General features: G+C 45.8%; 1 protein-coding gene across 1 annotated transcript in view; it reads left to right on the top strand.

Moving 5' to 3' along the window:
• The window catches only part of INSC (INSC spindle orientation adaptor protein), a 1,175,511-nt gene that overhangs the window by 519,291 nt on the left and 636,782 nt on the right, over positions 1-19,438 (top strand). Inside the window, exon 4 of the mRNA XM_086958676.1 lies at positions 15,411-15,534. Coding sequence (XP_086814802.1) covers positions 15,411-15,534 — 124 coding nt within the window. The remainder of the gene's footprint in view (positions 1-15,410; positions 15,535-19,438) is intronic.

The following is a 19,438-nucleotide window of genomic DNA, read 5'->3' on the forward strand; positions in this document are numbered from 1 at the left end:
AAAGGTAAGCCCGTCTGCGCCCGTCCACGCCTGGACCGCGCCCAGTGCCTGGACCCCTGGCCCCCGCAGACCCCAGCCCACCCGCCGGACCTACGATGCCACCGAACTCTACGCACTCAACGCCGGAAGAATCCCGGGGTGCTACCGAGCCACCCCGAGACGCACCCATGGACCCTTCTGCTGCAACGCCTGCAAGTTCACCTGCACCTGCATCCGGACCTGCACCACTCCAGCAGTGCTCAAGACCTCGACGAGCAACAGCAGCAGCCACCTACAGAGCATCCTGCTCAACACCCGCTCCGTCCACAGACACGCCGTCGAGCTCTGGAACCTGCTCGACACTACTTCACCAGACGCCGCCTTCCTCACGGAAACCTGGATGAATGCCTCTTCAGCGCCCGACATCGCCATCACCATCCCAGACGGCTACAAGATCATCCGAAAGGACCGCATCAACCACACCGGAGGAGGCATCGCCATCGTCCACAGGAACACCATCCGCATCACGACCAACACCGACGACACCCTCGCAACCGCCGAGCACCTGCACTTTCAGGTCCACATCAACCCCAAGACCACCCTCAGAGGCACCCTCATCTACAGACCCCCGGGACAACGCACACAATTCAGCGAAGACATCGCCGACTTCATCAGCCCGCACGCCCTCTGCTCCGCTGACTACATCCTCCTAGGGGACCTCAACTTCCACCTGGAGAACAACAACGACCGCAACACCACCACCCTGCTGGACAACCTCGCCAACCTGGGACTCAAGCAGCTGGTGACCACCCCCACCCACTACGCCGGACACACACTCGACCCCGTCTTCTCATCGCCTTCAGCCACGCCACCGGACTCCAATGGACGGACCACAGCTGCGTCCACTTCAGCTTCGGAAGGACCACGATCCACCACCACCAGCAACAGGTTGCACGCAGGAGCTGGAACAAGATCACAGCCGACCAGCTCGCGACCTCCCTGAACATGAACCCTCCCACCAGCACAACGAACCATAGCCAGGCAACCACCAACCTCACGAAGTGGATCAGCGACTGCGCAGACGAGCTCGCCCCCCTGAGGACCCCGCCCAGCAGACCCGGTAGCAAGAAAGCCCCATGGTTCACCGACGAACTCAAGAACTCCAAGAAGAACTGCCGAGCCCTCGAGAGAACCTGGCGCAGAGACCCAACACCGGACAACATGACTGCCCTCAAACTCGCCACCCGAAAACACCACCAACTCATCCACGCCACCAAGAAAACTGCATTCAAGGAACGACTGGACAACAACGCACACAACAGCAAGGAACTCTTCAACATCGTCAAAGAGCTCCTCAACCCCAACGCCGGAAACAACGACATCACCCCTTCGCAAGACCTCTGCAACTCCCTCGCCTCCTACTTCCACAACAAGATCGCGGACATACACAACAGCTTCAGCACTCAACCGACGAACGCCACGACCGAACCACTGCCCCCCAACACCACCCTCCGCACCTGAACTCCGATCAGCACCGAAGACACCGTCCGCACGATGAACTCCATCCACTCCGGATCTCCGACCGACCCCTGCCCTCACCACGTCTTCAACAAGGCCGACGCTGTCATCGCACCCCACCTGCGGGACATCATCAACACCTCCTTCGACACCGCTACCTTCCCGGAGAGCTGGAAGCACGCCGAACTCAGCGCCCTACTCAAGAAGCCATCGGCCGACCCCACCGACCTCAAGAACTACCGCCCCATCTCGCTGCTCCTGTTTCCTGCAAAAGTCATCGAGAAGACCGTCAACAAGCAGCTGGCCACCTTCCTCGAGACGAACGGATCCCTTGACCCCTCGCAGTCTGGCTTCCGGGCCAACCACAGCACCGAGACCGCCCTGATCGCAGCCACCGATGACATCCGAGCGCTGCTCGACAACGGAGAAACAGCGGCCCTCATCCTCCTCGACCTTTCCGCAGGCTTCGACACTGTCTGCCACCGTACCCTACTACAACGCCTCTGCAACGTCGGAGTCCAGGAGAAGGCACTGGAGTGGATCACCTCCTTCCTCGCCGGAAGGACACAGAGAGTCCGTCTCCCTCCGTTCAGATCTGAAGCCACCAAAGTCATCTGCGGCGTTCCTCAAGGCTCCTCGCTCAGTCCAACCCTCTTCAACGTCTACATGAGCCCCCTCGCAGACATCGCATGCCAGCACAACCTCAACATCATCTCCTACGCCGACGACACCCAGCTGATCCTCTCCCTTACCAACGACCCCGCCACCGCCAGAGCCAACCTTCACGAAGGGATGAAAGAGGTAGCCGAATGGATGAAGAACAGCCGCCTGAAACTGAACTCAGACAAGACGGAAGTCCTCATCCTGGGATCCTCACCCGCCGCTTGGGACGACTCCTGGTGGCCCCCCGCCCTAGGCAGCGCACCCAAACCAACAGACCACGCACGCAACCTGGGCTTCATCCTGGACTCCTCCCTCTCCATGACCAGACAAGTCAACGCCGTCTCCTCGTCGTGCTTCAACATCCTGCACATGCTACGTAAGATCTTCCGGTGGATCCCCACCGAGACCAGGAAGACGGTCACCCAGGCCCTCGTCACCAGCCGTCTGGACTACGGCAACTCCCTCTACGCCGGAACCACCGCCAAACTCCAGAAGAGACTCCAGCGGATCCAGAACGCCTCAGCGCGACTCATCCTGGACATCCCCCGTCGCAGCCACATCTCCGGACACCTTAGAGACCTGCACTGGCTCCCGGTCAACAAGAGAATCACCTTCCGTCTCCTCACCCACGCACACAAAGCCATACACAACCAAGGCCCAGGATACCTCAACAGCCGCCTCAACTTCTACGCTCCCAAACGCCAGCTTCGATCGACCAGCCACGCCCTCGCCACCGTCCCCCGCATCCGAAGAGCCACCACAGGGGGACGGTCCTTCTCCTACCTCGCCGCCAAGACATGGAACTCCCTCCCCACCTACCTCCGCCTGACCCAGGACCACCTCACCTTCAGGAAGCAACTCAAGACCTGGCTGTTCGAGCAGTAGCGGACCCCCAGCGCCTTGAGACCCTCTGGGTGAGTAGCGCGCTATATAAATGCGATGACTGATTGATTGATTGATTGATATTTACAAGTGCATTTGTGGGCACAGCAGACAGCCTCGGGGCATGCCCCATAAGTATTTCATGCAGCGACAAGCCTGTTGTTCTGTCAGGGGTATTTCGGAGAAAATGTTGAAGGCAAAGCATCTGTCCATTTTAAAGAAGTGGGCACACAAACTTACGCTAAACAAGACTTTAATGTCACATAAATCTGTTACACATTGCTCGAAGCTTCTGGTCTGTGTCTACAACGCAATCATAGTTCCACTTGCAGTGTCACACACAGTATTCTAAGGATCTCATTATTAAAACGAGTCGGTCAGTCTGACTCCAGAGAAACTACAAATCTAAACCAGAGAAAGGAATAAAAAGGAAAACAATGCAACAAGTATTTTCCATGCTTGTACGCAGGATCTAAACATCCTTATCCATCAGGACAGCCCCAGCACTGCTCCAGTTTAGGAAAGAGTTAAAGACGTGCCGATTCATAGAACACTACATCACAATGCTTGCTGACTTTATGCTTCACTTTAACCCTGTACAGTTCTCCTCCTCCATTTACCAAGGTTCGTGCTAAAGAAATACAACATGCATGCAATACGAATTTGTGTGGAGAATGGCACTGCTCTATATGTAAAGAATGCAAGTTTAACGACTATGGCAAGGTTTAAGAGGTGCCAGCCAAGGCTATTATGGGCTTGTTGCTGAATCCTCAAATTTGATATTGCTTTTTTTCACTCTGAGCAGAGCAACACCTAGCAAAGGGAGATCATTTCACTGATGGTTAGCAATTCAGTACAAAAGACGATTCAGTGTTAAAAAAAAATACAAAGCACCTTAAGGTAAAAGATTGACAAAACCGAGATGGCGGTAAAAGTTTTAAAATCTATCTTAATATGAACATTATCATATAAAATGGGGTGGTGTGAAAATGTATTTTAAATAAGGGATGTGCCACACAGAGACTTTTAACACAGCTACACACACTGAATAGATTTATAAACCAAAACATAACAAAGAGATAATGCTATAAAAGAAATGTGAAGCAAATTAGTTCAAATCTGTCCTTTGGTAGATTTTAAGTAGCCTCCAAAAAATGAATTAGGATATCGCAAGCTCCAAATCGGTGTTAGGGCAGTAACACAAAGGAAGCGATGTAACCTCAGCAAACTGGTCTGAGCCTTCTGCTAGACTGTAATATTAAAGTTAATGTAGTTTGGTTAAATGTCTTTGGAACTACCCGCCTGTAATAGAAAGAAAGGGAATTACTTACCTTCTCTTTGAGCGGGATGCACTATTACACAAATAGAAGTTATTTCAAAGATGGCATCTGAGAATCTAAACGAGAGACTGCTTGAAACGTAAAATTGTTCTTCTGCATCAAGATATGAGCGACAGGGACGCCACAAAGCGACTTTGGACTTGTACTTTTACTAGCATTTGACCCCTTCTAAAATGGTTAGTGTTCAGGAAGAGATGCAGTGCTTAAGAGGCAACAAGAGTTGGCATCAACCGCACAAGCTCACCTGCTGTCTCCTGTGTGTAGGAAATTATAGTGTGAAACAAACATCCCTTGCAAAATTCACACTTTCAAATCCATCAAGCAGATATAGGCAGAGATAAGGATGCCCCATCTGAGCATTGTGGAACCTCCCAAGTACACTCACCAGAGCTTGCAAAACTGTATGCACGAGAGAAGGCCTGCTCGGCTCCCTGTACTTACGGAATAGCTGTTCTCGAACCCTCTGCGCCAACACCACCACTGAATATAGGAGAACCACACAGGGACATCTTAAGGATTTTGGGGGCCCTGGGCCAAACGTAATTTGGGGGCCCCTGTTCGAAACAGCCTTGAATTTATGGTACAATTTCAGCTCTTTCATGCCCTCTTTGGCTAGGTCACTGACCCCAAATTCTAAAAGTGTTTGCATCTGATATGCCTGGATAATTTTCAATATTGTAATACAGCAGCACCTCAAAATGCTATTACAAATAATCTCTGTGACACCCTTCCATTTCTCATATGTGAGATCCTGTTTTGATCTAAAATAAACTTTTTGTGGATGTTGCATGAAACATAAACACAACATTTATGTGCAAAATGGCTGTACTGAACTCTCGTACATCATGTACATTAAAAATCGCAAAAAGAAAAACAGTATCTAAAACAATCCGTTTAAAACATATTCAAGGTCATCAGCTCAAGACTCTGCACAACAGAGCTGGCTCTATCAGGGGGCCCCCAGAAAGGACGGGGCCCTGGGCCAGAGCCCACTTTTCCCTTGCATTAAAACGTATCTGGAACCACAGACTCTGACGCTGCAGTTACCAAGCAAGTGAAGGGACTGATTTGTCTCCTGAATTACACCTAATCACAAACATTTGTTTTAAATGTGAGCACAAATCTTATATGATCTTGAAAAAGGTTATACCTGTAGGGTCCTGCTGGACACGTTCTAGTGTTTTGCTCTGTGCTAACATTCACACCAACACCAGCGACGGCTCGTGGAGGGAGTTACGGTGGGGCAGGAGGGCGGGGAGGGGGAGGGGCAGGGTGGAGGTTGCTAAAAACCGGCATATGGATAATTGCAGGTAAGTAAACAATTTAATTAATAAAACGAATTTCGTAGCTCGCACTGCATTGCATTTTGCGATGCAAGGCGCGCTACGAAATTCGTTTGATTAATTAAATTGTTTACTTACCTGCAATTATCCATATGCCGGTTTTTAGCAACCTCCACCCTGCCCCTCCCCTTCCCCGCCCTCCTGCCCCACCGTAACTCCCTCCACGAGCCGTCGCTGACCAACACCCATCCATCACAGGCGTCACCAGCCAGGTGACCCTGGTAATAAAAGGGGCGGGCGCACATGCCCTGTGCCAGTTTACTAACCATACATCAGTGTCTGTGTCATGCTTTCAGTGGCATGTGGGCCTAGGGCCCACACCATTACAATACCCACGCCACTGGGCAAGAGGTGCCTCGGTATCAGGTTTTGGTAAAGAATCAAAATCCATATGCATTGCAGAGAGTTGTGGCCAAATTGTACGAGCAAGCTTCCTACATAAACGCAGCGACGGCTCGTGGAGGGAGTTACGGTGGGGCAGGAGGGCGGGGAAGGGGAGGGGCAGGGTGGAGGTTGCTAAAAACCGGCATATGGATAATTGCAGGTAAGTAAACAATTTAATTAATCAAACGAATTTCGTAGCGCGCCTTGCATCGCAAAATGCAATGCAGTGCGAGCTACGAAATTCGTTTTATTAATTAAATTGTTTACTTACCTGCAATTATCCATATGCCGGTTTTTAGCAACCTCCACCCTGCCCCTCCCCCTCCCCGCCCTCCTGCCCCACCGTAACTCCCTCCACGAGCCGTCGCTGCATAAACGCAACTGCAAACACGCACACAACAACACACACACACACATCACCAATACAGATTAAACCACATAGGTTGCGGCAGACACTGACACTTGGACCTGGTATGAGGTGTTGTAATAGGACAATGTGTAAGTACCTGGCCAGGGACCAGAGAAGCATACAACTATACTGACTGGTAAAAAAAGTTTGCACTAACGCCATCTGAAACGAGGCATGCTGTGGATACAATTATTTAAAATCAAGAATTAAAAGCACATTCTAAAAGAAAGTGTAGAAGTCAAGTAATTTTAGATATTGAAGATGAACTAGAAAAAATGCATTTAGGATAGAAGGGAGCTAATCTTTACAAGAATAAAAAGATAACATAGTTTGCACATAACATGTTCATTAGAACACAAGTTCCTGGCTATTTTGTTTCTAAATTCAGAATAGAATTACAAATCAGAACCTAGTGACATAAGGGCTCAATTGCACAGATACCATGAAAATATAATCTACAACCACATTATTCCCACTTGAAGGCTGAAAATGACTGCATATAGTTGTAGGTGAGTGACCCTGCAATCCTTCGGGAAAGAGCAAAACCTTCAGCTCAGGGAATGCTTAGAAACATAGGGTTGCTTTTGCTAAATGATTCCTGGGGGCTGCTGCTTTTCATGCAGCTCCACCAGCACTCTTCTAACATGTTGCTGATTCTCATAAGTAGAATTTTCTGCATTGCTCTATAGTGATAAATATGAGGTTACGACCATATAAGCACGGGTCCACTCACTACAAACCTATGATTTATTTGGTCTCTTGCATCTTCAATGCATGGCATAAATATATATAACATGCTCTTTTACTTTCCAGGTTATTGAAGGAAAGCAGTCCCAGTCTACCCTTTTCCATGGTACACAGTCATCAGAGGATCCTTGCCATCCATATATGCCAATGTACTTCAGTTCACTGTTCTGCAAACCCCAGTGATGAATGGTTTATGAAATGTCAGGCACACACTCCAGCCAGGTTCTTTACTCTGATGGTGACATTACGTTGACATTGAGACACAGAGGTTTGGCGGATAAATTAATAGTGCGGGATTGCGCGAGGTGATACGATAGGAGGTATGCGTACACCTTTGCCCAACCGTGGCAGTGTATCGGCAATGCAGAAAGTCGAATATGATATATTAAGGACTCTGGATAATAATTACTTTACAGTGTAAATCCCAGCAGGGCCCCTGCAGAGCGGGACACGCGCAGGCGTGCCCGGGCCAAGTCATGCCAAGGGCAGGCCCGTCTGCGCCCGTCCATGGCAGGCAGAGGCGGGGCGGGCCAGGTCCCTTGGACCTGTGACACAGGAGACAAGTAAACAAACTATCCTGGTTTCTCCCTGCTGCCCAAGTAAGTTATATTTCCTGATTTTCATCAGTTTGGCAACTGCAACAAAAGCACGAGGGGGAAAGTGGCAACTCCAAACACTATGTCCAACTCTACACTTGATTCCTTCCTTCGCCGGGCAGCTAAGGCCATTGATATGGAGATTCAAGTAGCGGAACAACGGTTCTCTGTGGGGGGGCGATCCATCTTCCGCAACCATTGCCCATGCAGCCACAAATAATGATACTGATGACACAAGTCAGGTCAGTTATGTACCTACTGGAATCTCCTCACCAGCCCTAATACTTGACAAAAAGCCCCATATCTCTGCAGTATGTGATTTGTCAAGTAAAAGCAGGAAAAAGACTAAACACTTAGAACCCACGTGACATATGTGGACTAGATCCAGGAAAAAACCTCTGGCAATCAATCCAATACCCCAAGTTGAAACTTGACGAAGTCCCTCCACCCTGGATGGCCCAAACTCTATGCTGCCGGTCCACCTTGAGGTTAACCCCCACAAACCATGGCGGCTTTTGCATCCCTCGTTGAGGAAATCATTTTAAAGAACTTTTTGCCTATTCTGGAAAGACTGGATAAACTAGAATCCACAATGACTCTAATGCACACTTTGCTCACTGATCTGACAACAGGGGTTGGAGCGAAAGGGAAAGGGCGGGACAGGGCGGTAACCTATGGGGGGAACACTAGGCCTGAAGAGGGAAATTCTTCTATGTGTGTTAATTCATCATCTTGTCCCGCTGTCAATATCTACCCTCAAAATACTGACAGAGTGGTACAACAAAAACAACCGGGGTCCTCGAGCTATAGGCACCGGGGCTCAGCATGTTCACCCCCCAGTAAGATTAGGTCTAGTCCACTCCCTGCATTCACCAATTGGACTCAGGTAGGCTCTGAGCAACCACAAACCTCACCTAATCTGCTGTGTATAAATGAATTAGCTAAACTAGCTAACCAAGATGATAGGGTGATTCTCCACCTCCCGCCAGAGTGTTGCCCTTATGTGGCAATCCTCACTAATGTTCCCCCGCTGCATGAAAACCAATATGAATCCCAGACACAGTTAAAAAACAAAGTGTGTTACTGGTTGCTAAAAAACACAAGCTTTACAAACAGATATTATATTTCTTAGGCGGGTAAGCTGGGTGGGCCCCCTAACCAAATCCCACCCTGGTGATTGTATTGTGATCAATTGTAAATCTCCAACCTTAGCTAGTCAGTTGCTTAGTGGGGACTTTTTTCTAGGTAACCAGAGGTTGTAGTAGGGGATCGACATCCTACCGCTTGGGTACTTTTATAGGCACCTAGATAACAGAGGGGGGAATCCACCGGCCAATGGGCCATCCCGTAGGCCACATTCTAAGCATTTGGAAGGCACAGCCTTGGAAGCTAGAAATAGATTCCAAACTTGAAGTGGCTTAGACTCCCAAGATTGACTACCTTTAGTTCCTCCTCTCCTAAAAAGTGTTACTGAGGAAATTTCCATCTCACAGCCGGATGACTCCCCAATGATCCTCAACATTAATTTTGCCCCATGTAACAAAGCCAATGCGAATAGCTATACTCACCAACAAACCGAGGTCAATGGTGTATCTATTAACACTGGCCTCTCTCCGGTATCACCAATTGAACTCCAGGAAATTAAACGTCTATCCTGGAATGTGGCAGGCATAAGGTCTAAGATACCTGACCCTGATTGGTGGACTTCTGTCACTTATGTCTATTACAGGAAACATGGGCAGTTGAATGTGTTCATAGGGTAGATTTCACAACATTCTGCATTGAAGCAAAGCAGTCCAATGTTGGTCGTCCAGCTGGTGGCCTTTTAATCTGGGTCAAAAAATACCATAACCTGTAAAATCAAGGCTCTCCCTCTGATGAAATAATTGGGATAGAACTCTCCTTTCCTAAAGGGAACACTCAAGTTAGGTTATTTAATATTGATAATTTTTTTTAAACTGCTCATAAACCATCTGGTACGCTTACAACATTAACTAATTACCTTGAGACTGCCAAAGGGAATCACTGACTCTTTCGAACCTGTAGACTATGTACAAGAACTAATACTAGAGGGTGACAAAGCTAAAGGGATCGCTAAGCTCCAGATACCCCCCAGTAAGAAAAATACTATGGTGGGGCCACATGTTTGATCTTTTACCATCTCCCATGGGGTACGTGCTTGCAATGGTAGGACTGACTCTGATAGAGAAGCATGCCACACGTTTAAGAGGGGGGCAACATAAACCAGGATCGATTACATCCTGGTTGATATTGAACTTTGGTCTAGTGTAAAAGATATGGCCATATTAATAAGGGAAGATAGCAATCTTAATGCCCTGGCCCTTACACTTACGGGCTGAGCTCTACTGTATGGTAACTCTGGAACCAAGAGTGGTCCGGTTATACTAGCAATAATAACAAAAGAGTCAAAATGGCCAACAATACAGGATGATCCAACAGCCCTTTCCAAAATATACTCCGTGGTGGAGCAGACTCTTGTTGATTTGAGTACCACTGCTACCAGCATAAATAACACTATGGCCTTATTCCTTACTTGACCGTCGTAATTGGACCAGTCTTTTGCAAATTACATAACTGCCAAAACGCAAAACAGAACATAGCCCCTTGGTATAACATGGCATGTGGCAAAGCCAAAGCTGACTTAATCATGGCAGTTAAATCGAAACTTCCCCTAGATGTAAAGAAATACAGAATGCTTTATAAATTAGCCCAAGCTAAGGCCAAAAAAGAATGGGAGGCAGAATACTGGGCCAAGCTTGTCGAGGCAGCAAATCTAAAGAATAGCCAGCTGTTTTGGCATCTTCTTGCCAAAGGTTCCCCAAACCCAAAAATAGAAACAGATTTTCATATTCAGCCCCATGTCTGGGAGGAGTACTTTAAAGAGTTATATGCAGGACAGGGTGCTACCATTGATCTGAGCTTGCAACTCAGACTATCAAACACAGTTTTAACTGAGGAGTCAGTCATCACCATAGAGGAAACCATCATAGCCATAAATGCACTACAAAGAGGGCAAGCCCCGGGCCTAGACAAGCTCCTGGGAGACCTGTACAAGGCTGAACCATCAATTTGGGGCCCCCTATTAAAAGTAGTTTTTAACGCCATCCTTTCTGGTGGCGAAATCCCGGCAACCTGAAGGGATGTCAAGATTATTCCCATTCACAAAAAGGGAGATAAGGGGCTGCCCTGCAACTATAGGCCGATCAGCCTTATAGATGTCTCTCAAAAATATTTCTGTAAAATAATCTTGACGAGGACCCAAAACTGGTTCGAGAATAATAACATCTTGTCAGACCGTCAAGCGGGATTCAGGGCCGTCACAAGTACCTCTGATCAAGTCTTCAGATTTCTCCTACTAATCTGGAAGGAAGTGACCACAAGAGGTGGCCACTTGTACGTTGTATTTGTGGATTTAAAAATGGCCCTTGATTCCATAGACCACAACTAACTATGGCATGCTCTGAGCGAACTCATTTTCGAGCCTATTTACTTAACATTTTGATTCATTTACATCATAATACTTATGCAAAGGTTAGGTCGAACACTGAAGGTAGCCTGACAAAAGACATATCAGTACAGAAAGGTGTGCGCCAAGGTTGCGTCCTCGCCCCAACACTTTTCACCCTCTATATTAATGGCCTAATTGAAGAATTTTACAACTGTGGGGGTGATCCCCCAAGACTAGCAGGCAGTTCTGTGCCCTGTTTACTCTTTGCTGATGACACCCTGTTAATCTCAAGGACACCTAGTGGGATCCAGAATCTTTCAAACAAATCTGACAAAGTATGCAGGAAGAAGGGGTTAGAAATAAACTGCACCAAAACAAAATATATGACTTTTAATCCCTATAAATTAAATAAGGGCAAACTCATGCTGGGCTCGCAACAACTGGAGCAGGTCAAATATTTTGACTATTTTGGTGTACGCATTAGCGATAGGTTGACCTGGATGGCACAAATAGAGAAGAGCGTTGTGACCCTCCAGCATGCTGACTGTGCTACAGCCAGGAGGGCCAGGGCATCTCCTTATCGCTCAGTGTCGCCTATTCTGGAACTACATAGTGCTAAAGATCTAGGAGCAGCCCTTTATGGTGCTGAGCTTTGGAGATTGGAAACATTAAGTGATCTAACCCTAGCTGAAAACAAATTCATCAGGGCAATCCTGAACCTACCTGCGAGCACCCCCTTATTGCCACTAAGACTTGATCTTGGCCTAAACCCCATAGACCAATTTGCTATCCTCAGGGCACTCCTGTTTTGGATTGGAATTTGGACCAGTAAAACACAGGTCCCACTAAAGGAGGCCCCGGAAGAACTAATTGTTTCGCACAAACAATCAGGCCGCATAAAATGGTTCAATAAAATCAAGGACTGGCTTCTGGCACTGGGGTTGGGGTACATTTGGGAGGCCCCAGGCTCCATAACAAAATCAATGGTTCCTCCCCTTAAAAAAAGGTTTTGGGAGTACATGGGCCACCAAAATACAGAAGGTATTGCAAATGGCACTTCAACCACTTGTTTTTTAAAAGAGTCTTTCGTTTCGAAATATATATGGATGATATTGAACCCCCACAGGCAAAAGCTTTGTATATTCAATTTAGACTTGGGACTTTACCTTTGAATCACAGAAGTAGCTTGTGGGGGAATGCAGTTGTATCACCTCTGTGCCCTATGTGTCACAACAGTTCGGAGACCATTGATCATTTTCTCTTTTATTGTCCCACTCATGCGGATTATAGGAAAACCTGGATAATTCCAGAATGCCGCCTACTGTCGTTCAGATCTCCCAGTGAAGCTCTATGCATCTTTAGATCTGATACAACACAGTGGCTCGTATTTGCAATATCGAGATTTTTGCTGTATGCTTGGTGGAGAAGGTCCAAACTCTATAAAAGTGCTTCTGTAAATATGACTGATTAAGACCTACTTTTATATGTTTTTGTGATGAAATCATGTTTTTATGTATTCCCTGTAGTGCTGTTATAGTTCGCCTGACATAAGATTTTTATGAAATATGGTCTTTTAACCTTTTATCATTTTATATCTATGAAATGTTTTTATTATTGTAAATGATCATATTTTTGATCGAATAAAGAATATACTTTGCAGTATATTGAGAAAAGTCTACAAAAGAACAACAAGAACCCCACTCTATAAGAGATTGAGATCCTCTACATATACAGGCACTGATAAAAAGGCAAACAATAAAATAAAGATTTGGAACACCAAGCATTCCACAGTGCTTTTGAGAAAAGCGTGTAGAAGTTTAAATATCTCCTTTCTCTACACTCTAATTGGGCTTTTCGCCTACATCACAGGCTTAATCGAAATTTACATTTTAAACAAACAAAAGGAACGCAGAGCAAAGAAATTTGACTGCTTAGTTTTCCAAGACGCTCTATGCCAATACAGAAATAGAAAAAGTTGAGACGGTCCCCTGACGAAGGCACCTCGGCCGAAACGCGCGGAGCTTCCATCTACCGCCAGCCTTCCATTGTCTATCAACTCTCTGTACATAAATGTGCATTGAAACAAACTGTTTAATCATTTGCATAAACTAATTGCACTGTTTTCTATTGAATACATCACCATGCTGTATTTTTCTTTATGCATTGATAATTTTAATTAGGTATCATAAATTGAAAATAATGTTTTGATATTCAGAAATAATAAATAAAATCATAATGAAAAGTATTTTGATAATAAATAACTGAATACGGTCATGGTTATTAACCTACAACAATGCACAATGTTTTTTGTATAATCGTTGTTATGTTGTCCTGAAATTTGGAATTTTTTGATTATTGTATACTTGCTTCTAGCTTCTTTTTTCCCCTGCAACACACTAAGGCCATGCACACAGCTTCCTGCGTGCTTTTTATGTTGTAGCCACATACCTACACAACTAAATGCAGAACCGCATTGGCATTATCAGACGCAATTACTTTTAGCTCTCTTTTGCTTGACTAAACCTGGCATATTATGCAGCAGTGTGAGTACTCTTTGTAATTTATATAGAAATGTTACGAGGACTCTCTCTCCAGCCCAGACGTGCAATGTAGATCCTTTGTATAGATCTATCAAGTGCTTTCATTTTAGGGGAGCTTTTCTTGTGTTTAATAAAAGGCCGGAAAACAGGTGATCATATGGTATAGTATAGTGAGTTACACCTAGCCCAAGAGAGTACAATGTCCCATTGAAAGAATTCCAGAAATTGCATTGCCCTCGAAATATGGTATTTTATAAATGCATGATTGTATTGCACACACCTGAGCTGCCTTAGTGGTACGGTCATGCACTAAAATCTGCATCAGCCATTATGGGGCACATGCATCATTGCACCCGTTTGCGATTCCTAAATTGCGAAAATTAAGGAATCGCAATTTAGAAATCGCAAACGGCAATGCATGATTAATTCGCAAATATTTTAGCGATTTCTTAATTTTCCTTAAATGCGATTCACATTTTGCAAATCGCAATTAAGGAGAACCTTCCCATTGATTCCTATGGGCCAAAAGGCCAATAAGAATCAATGGGAAGGCATTAACATTTTGCGATTTTCATTTTGCGAATCGCAATTTGTTAATGCATTTTAAGGGTGCTGAGGGGGTCCAAAGGACCCCCCCCGCACCCTTGAAATGTTATTTTAAGGTCATTGTATTTTACAAAATTGTATTTTAGGGTAATTGTGCATTTTTGAAAGATTTCGCAAATTAACACGAGGTTCACCCTTGTGTTAATTTGCTCCCCCTATTTGCGAATTCTCATTTTTTTAAACATTCATGCATTGCATTTAAGGAATCGCAAAAATGCGATTCCTTAAATGCAATCGCATTTTTAGAAATCGCAAAAAATTGCGATTTCTAAAAAATTGTTTAATGCATCCAAAAAGTGATTTTGGAATCGCAAACGGCTGAATTTTGCCATTTGCACCGTTTGTGACTCCAAAATCGCTTGATGCATGTGCCCCTCTGTTCTCCCAACTTGAACCATTTGTTTATCTCGGAAGCACACTGTTCAAAAGGAGTTTACTGTATTTTAGCACTGGGGTTAAGTTCCACCCTTCATCTGTGCACAGCAGAAACAACTCATCTTCAAGAAAAGATTAAAGACCCAAACTTCCGTTTCAGCACAACTATCCTTATACCCAGTAGAGCAACATTTTCTAGGGGTAATTCAGTTTATTTACTACAAAATAGTTCAACGTAACATTGTAATAAAATCAGGGCGCCCTCTAGGGGCAATTTGTAAAAATTAGAGCTAGGGGATGCGGGAAGTGTGTGGCAGGCACATAGGAGGGAGACACATCCCTACCTGAATTTTAGAGGTACGTTTCCTTTCTGATGAGGATGACTTCGCGTGATGTATGGCAGCAGTGCAGACAATGGTGTGATAGTTAATGTTCCTTTAAAATTAATTATTTTATTATGGTATGTTTAATGATGTAAGCTGGGAACACAAAAATTCTAATGCCATTGCTTCATTAACAAACGTTATCTGTCTTCAATTCTTGCATATTTACTGTGCAGGTGCTTACAGATAGAAGATGAAGATATGCTCAAATCTATGAAACGCATAATTCATGAAACACTTACTTCTGTTGGACAATATTTTGGTGAAGTGATAGAAATAGCGCTAACACAAGAAATAAGAGTGAGTATTCTATGTACAAATATATTATTTCTCTTTCAAACTTGTTGTCGCTTGTATCAAAAAACTTACATTAGGTGGATTTGTCAGTCCCTGAGATGCTTACCCTCTACCAAATGACCATGTTTCTGCTTTCACTTAAATGTGTAGTCGTGCATATGTGAAGATGTTGAAACCCCGTACCTTAAGTAAAATGCATAGTAGTAATTTTATGTTATGTTTGCAGACTGGTAGAGCACAATATCACCCAGAAGCATATCCTAGACTGATCAAGTGTGAGTCTAGCCACACCTAAGGCCTAGTGGGCCTACTTGCAGTCAGGTCTACAGATATTTTCAGAAATTAAGAATTATGGAGGAGGCCCTTCTGTGTGGTAGCAAGTTATTCCCCTCTTTAGCAGTGTCGGAGAAGACTCAACCACTGGATCTGGTTATCCATATGTGTAGGATTTTTGCTAAGTAGGAGTCTAGATGATTGGAGGTGTCTTAAAGGTTTGTGAATGCAGATGCAATTGGTATGGTATGCTGGGCCAGTAATATGTAGTGCTTTGAAAGTGTGATTAAAGAGTTTGGATGTTGCTTGTTTGTGATTAACGAGCCAGTGGAGCTCCTTCAGGTGGGGTGTGATGCAACCAGGGAGGCGTGGGAAGCTGAGAATGATTTTGGCCACCAAGTTTCTGAATGGTCTGTATCCTTCTGGCAAGTTTTTGTTGATTCCTGCATAGAGGGTGTTGCCATAGTCCCTTTTGCTTGTGACCAGGGCGGGTGTGAAGGACTGGGTTATTTAAGACCCAGCGGTGCCGGGGGACAACACCTGAAACCTTCGTGGGTAACCTGTTCCGGCGTACAAATGACAGAGACACGGGACACTTCCTTCGGCGTCAAAGATTCGAGGTTTATTTACTGCAGGGAACACAGAAGTCACGTGAAGTACACAGCATGTAAGTTCGCGGGATCTGATTCAATTCGCTACTGTGGATCGCTCCTTTTTATACAGTTTTCTCTCATAGGTTAACATGGTATACAAAGGTTTACAACTTGGTTCCCATCATTATCCCCAAGAGGGGTCGCTTTGATGTATTCAAGGTCCGGAACATAAGTGCAGAAACATTCGGTGGTTCCCAACTGTAAAAACCCATCTTCCCACCATTAGTACATTCCAATCGGCAGTAAACAGATCGAAGAAGGAACAAGGACAGGTGCAAAGGAAGGCAGAAACAGTGGGGAGATCGGAAAGGGTGTAAAAGGGGTGGTATCGGGGAAACACGAGCTGCAGGCATCAAAGGGACGTGCCTAATGAGATGTACGGCTAAGACAATAGACCGGCACGGCAAGATGTGCCTCGAGCGGGGACATCTGCCTTACAGTATCACCCCCCTCATCATAAAGACACTTTCAAAGGAAACGTGTCTTCCGCAAGAGTCTTGGGAATCCCAGGGTCGCGAAGCGGACAGCGTCCGTTCGCTGGCTACTTGAGGGCAAGAGACAAAATGGATGCCGTATCTAAGATGGAACCCGTGGGTACAGATAGAAACCCACGAAACAAACGAACGGTTTAGGTTAGCACAGCGAAACTGCGCACACCCACTAAACTCGTCATTTGCGGTTCATAGATACCAGACTCGACCATATTCGTGTGAGTCGAAAACACCACTTACGATCGTCACGGAACCTCAGACGCTCCTTTTGCCCTCATGTAGGCAAGCACTAGTCAGAATCATACTCGATATTCATCAGACCATCTAGATGTTGCTGCAACATAACTCTGTCCAACTGAGCTCCTTTGGTAACAGGCGGCTGTCTTATACACGTCGTAGCACAGAGGCCACATAAGGCAGGACCACACTGCACACAAAGGCAACACGTGAACAGAAACGCTACAACAACTCCGATGATCATCAGAATCTTCCAACCCCAAGTCGACATTAGGCCCCAAAACCATCCAAGTAACGTCCAATCCCCTACGTCCACGTGTATGGACTCAGAGATCTTATGCAACTTTGAGATGGCTTGATAGACAGTAGGAGCGTTGTCTGGAATGAAAATACAGCAGCTCGAATGGATCACCTTACATACTCCACCTCGATCTGCTAAGACCACGTCTAAAACCATACGGTTTTGTAACGTCATAAGCCTATCCGCCTGAAGTTCTGTGGTGATATTACCAAGGGCACTGGCAGTGATATTAGCTGTCGATTCCACCACTCGAGTTAATTGTCTCAGGTTCCTACTATTGACCATAGGTCCCCAAAACGGGAGGAAACCCTTGAAAAAGTCTCCTGCCTCTTGACCGGCAGTGTCCTCTTCGCTAATCACGCCTCTCACAACTCTAGTCTTGTGATAGTCTGCATCAACAGTGAACGTCGGAGGCAACAAATTTGCAATATAACATGAGCCCACAAAGTCGGAGGGCAACCATGTATACGCACGATCATGGCAGACAAAGTACGTACCCTTGGCAGCCAGAAACACAGGGGAAGAGAGCATTGGCAGGATATAAGTCTCGGAGCAAGCACTCTCCAAGACGAGCTCTCGATCTTCGGCCACGACTCAGTAAACAGAAATTACCAAGGTGGGGTACGACCCATATCGGAGGCGAGCTTCTAAGCTGTTTTTCACCAGTGAGCGCGCTATACTCGACCTTACTCAGGACCCTATAGGCTCGTACCTCTTCTTCTGGGATAAGCGACGGTTCATAGATATCCCTATCTAAATCATCTATCGCTATAGTCAAAGGCTTTTGGTACGAACCAGGACCAGAGTGGGAAGGATGTGGCTCTCGATTGGGGTAGGAATCTAGTGCACTTCGAAACATTGTTTGAAATGCTCGAGCTGAACCCTGGGAACTATAAGGAAGGACCAGATATGGAATTCCCTTATCCGTGGTATGTGGCATTAACCCACACACCCAACAATTAGTAGTGTTAACCACTAACTGATGCTGATGAAGGAGCTGGATAAAGGAATTATTTCTGAATTCCGCACGTCTAGCCTGTTCGTGTTCGGGTAAGATATGGAAAGAATGAGGGGATGTAGTGGAGGTAGATTTAGGTTCAGAAGTAGGACTAGGTATGGCAGAGGGTAGGAAGTACGGTATCATGTAATACACCCCACCCGCCAATAACGAAGACAGAACCAGAAACAGAAGGAACACTTGAAACATAAAACATTTGGTACGAGTGATCTGCTGTAGACGGCAGCAGTAGTCAATCCCTAGGAGTTCCCAGGAACCGACGGTCTTTGACCTAGTGTCAAGACCTACTAACCAGAAGGAAGTACACGCGCGGCCCTACGGTACACCTGGATGCAAGGTATCTTATTCACAAATATGTACAAAGTCTCTCAGCTGTGGAAGCAAAAACACATATATGGGACGAAACTCAATATTTACAAAAACAATCACAATTATACGGGGGTTCAGACTGATCGTGGCAAATGGGATAATGCAGATGTCGAGGGACAAAACGAAAATGTATTAGTCTTTGGTGCTGGATCGCAAAAAGTATCGAGTTTTCCCAGGACGTGTCTGTTCATCAAACAATGGATCCGATGAAAGAACAGAATTCTGTTGATCAGTCGATTGTTCAGATCTTGAGTCTTTTGATGACAAATGTTCCACAATATCGGTCTGCTGCACTGAGGATTCTCCAGCAGGTTCAGCGTCACTAAAAGGTACGAAGGTCTGGAATTTCTCTGTTTCAGATGAAGCAATGCCTTTCCTCACCCACGAGTCCGCTGGTAAAGGTATAGGTACCTTTTTCGTATGGGTGGCGTGCACCCAGTTTTTGCGCCCTTCCAAACGGACAGCAGTTCTCGTGGCGAGGAGGACTTGAAAAGGGCCAGTGAAGCGGGGTTCAAGATTCTTTTTGCGAGCGAAGTTTCGAGTAACCACCCAATCTCCTGGTTGG

Source organism: Lissotriton vulgaris, chromosome 2_1, assembly GCF_964263255.1.
Source record: "Lissotriton vulgaris chromosome 2_1, aLisVul1.2, whole genome shotgun sequence".
NCBI lineage: Eukaryota > Metazoa > Chordata > Amphibia > Caudata > Salamandridae > Lissotriton > Lissotriton vulgaris.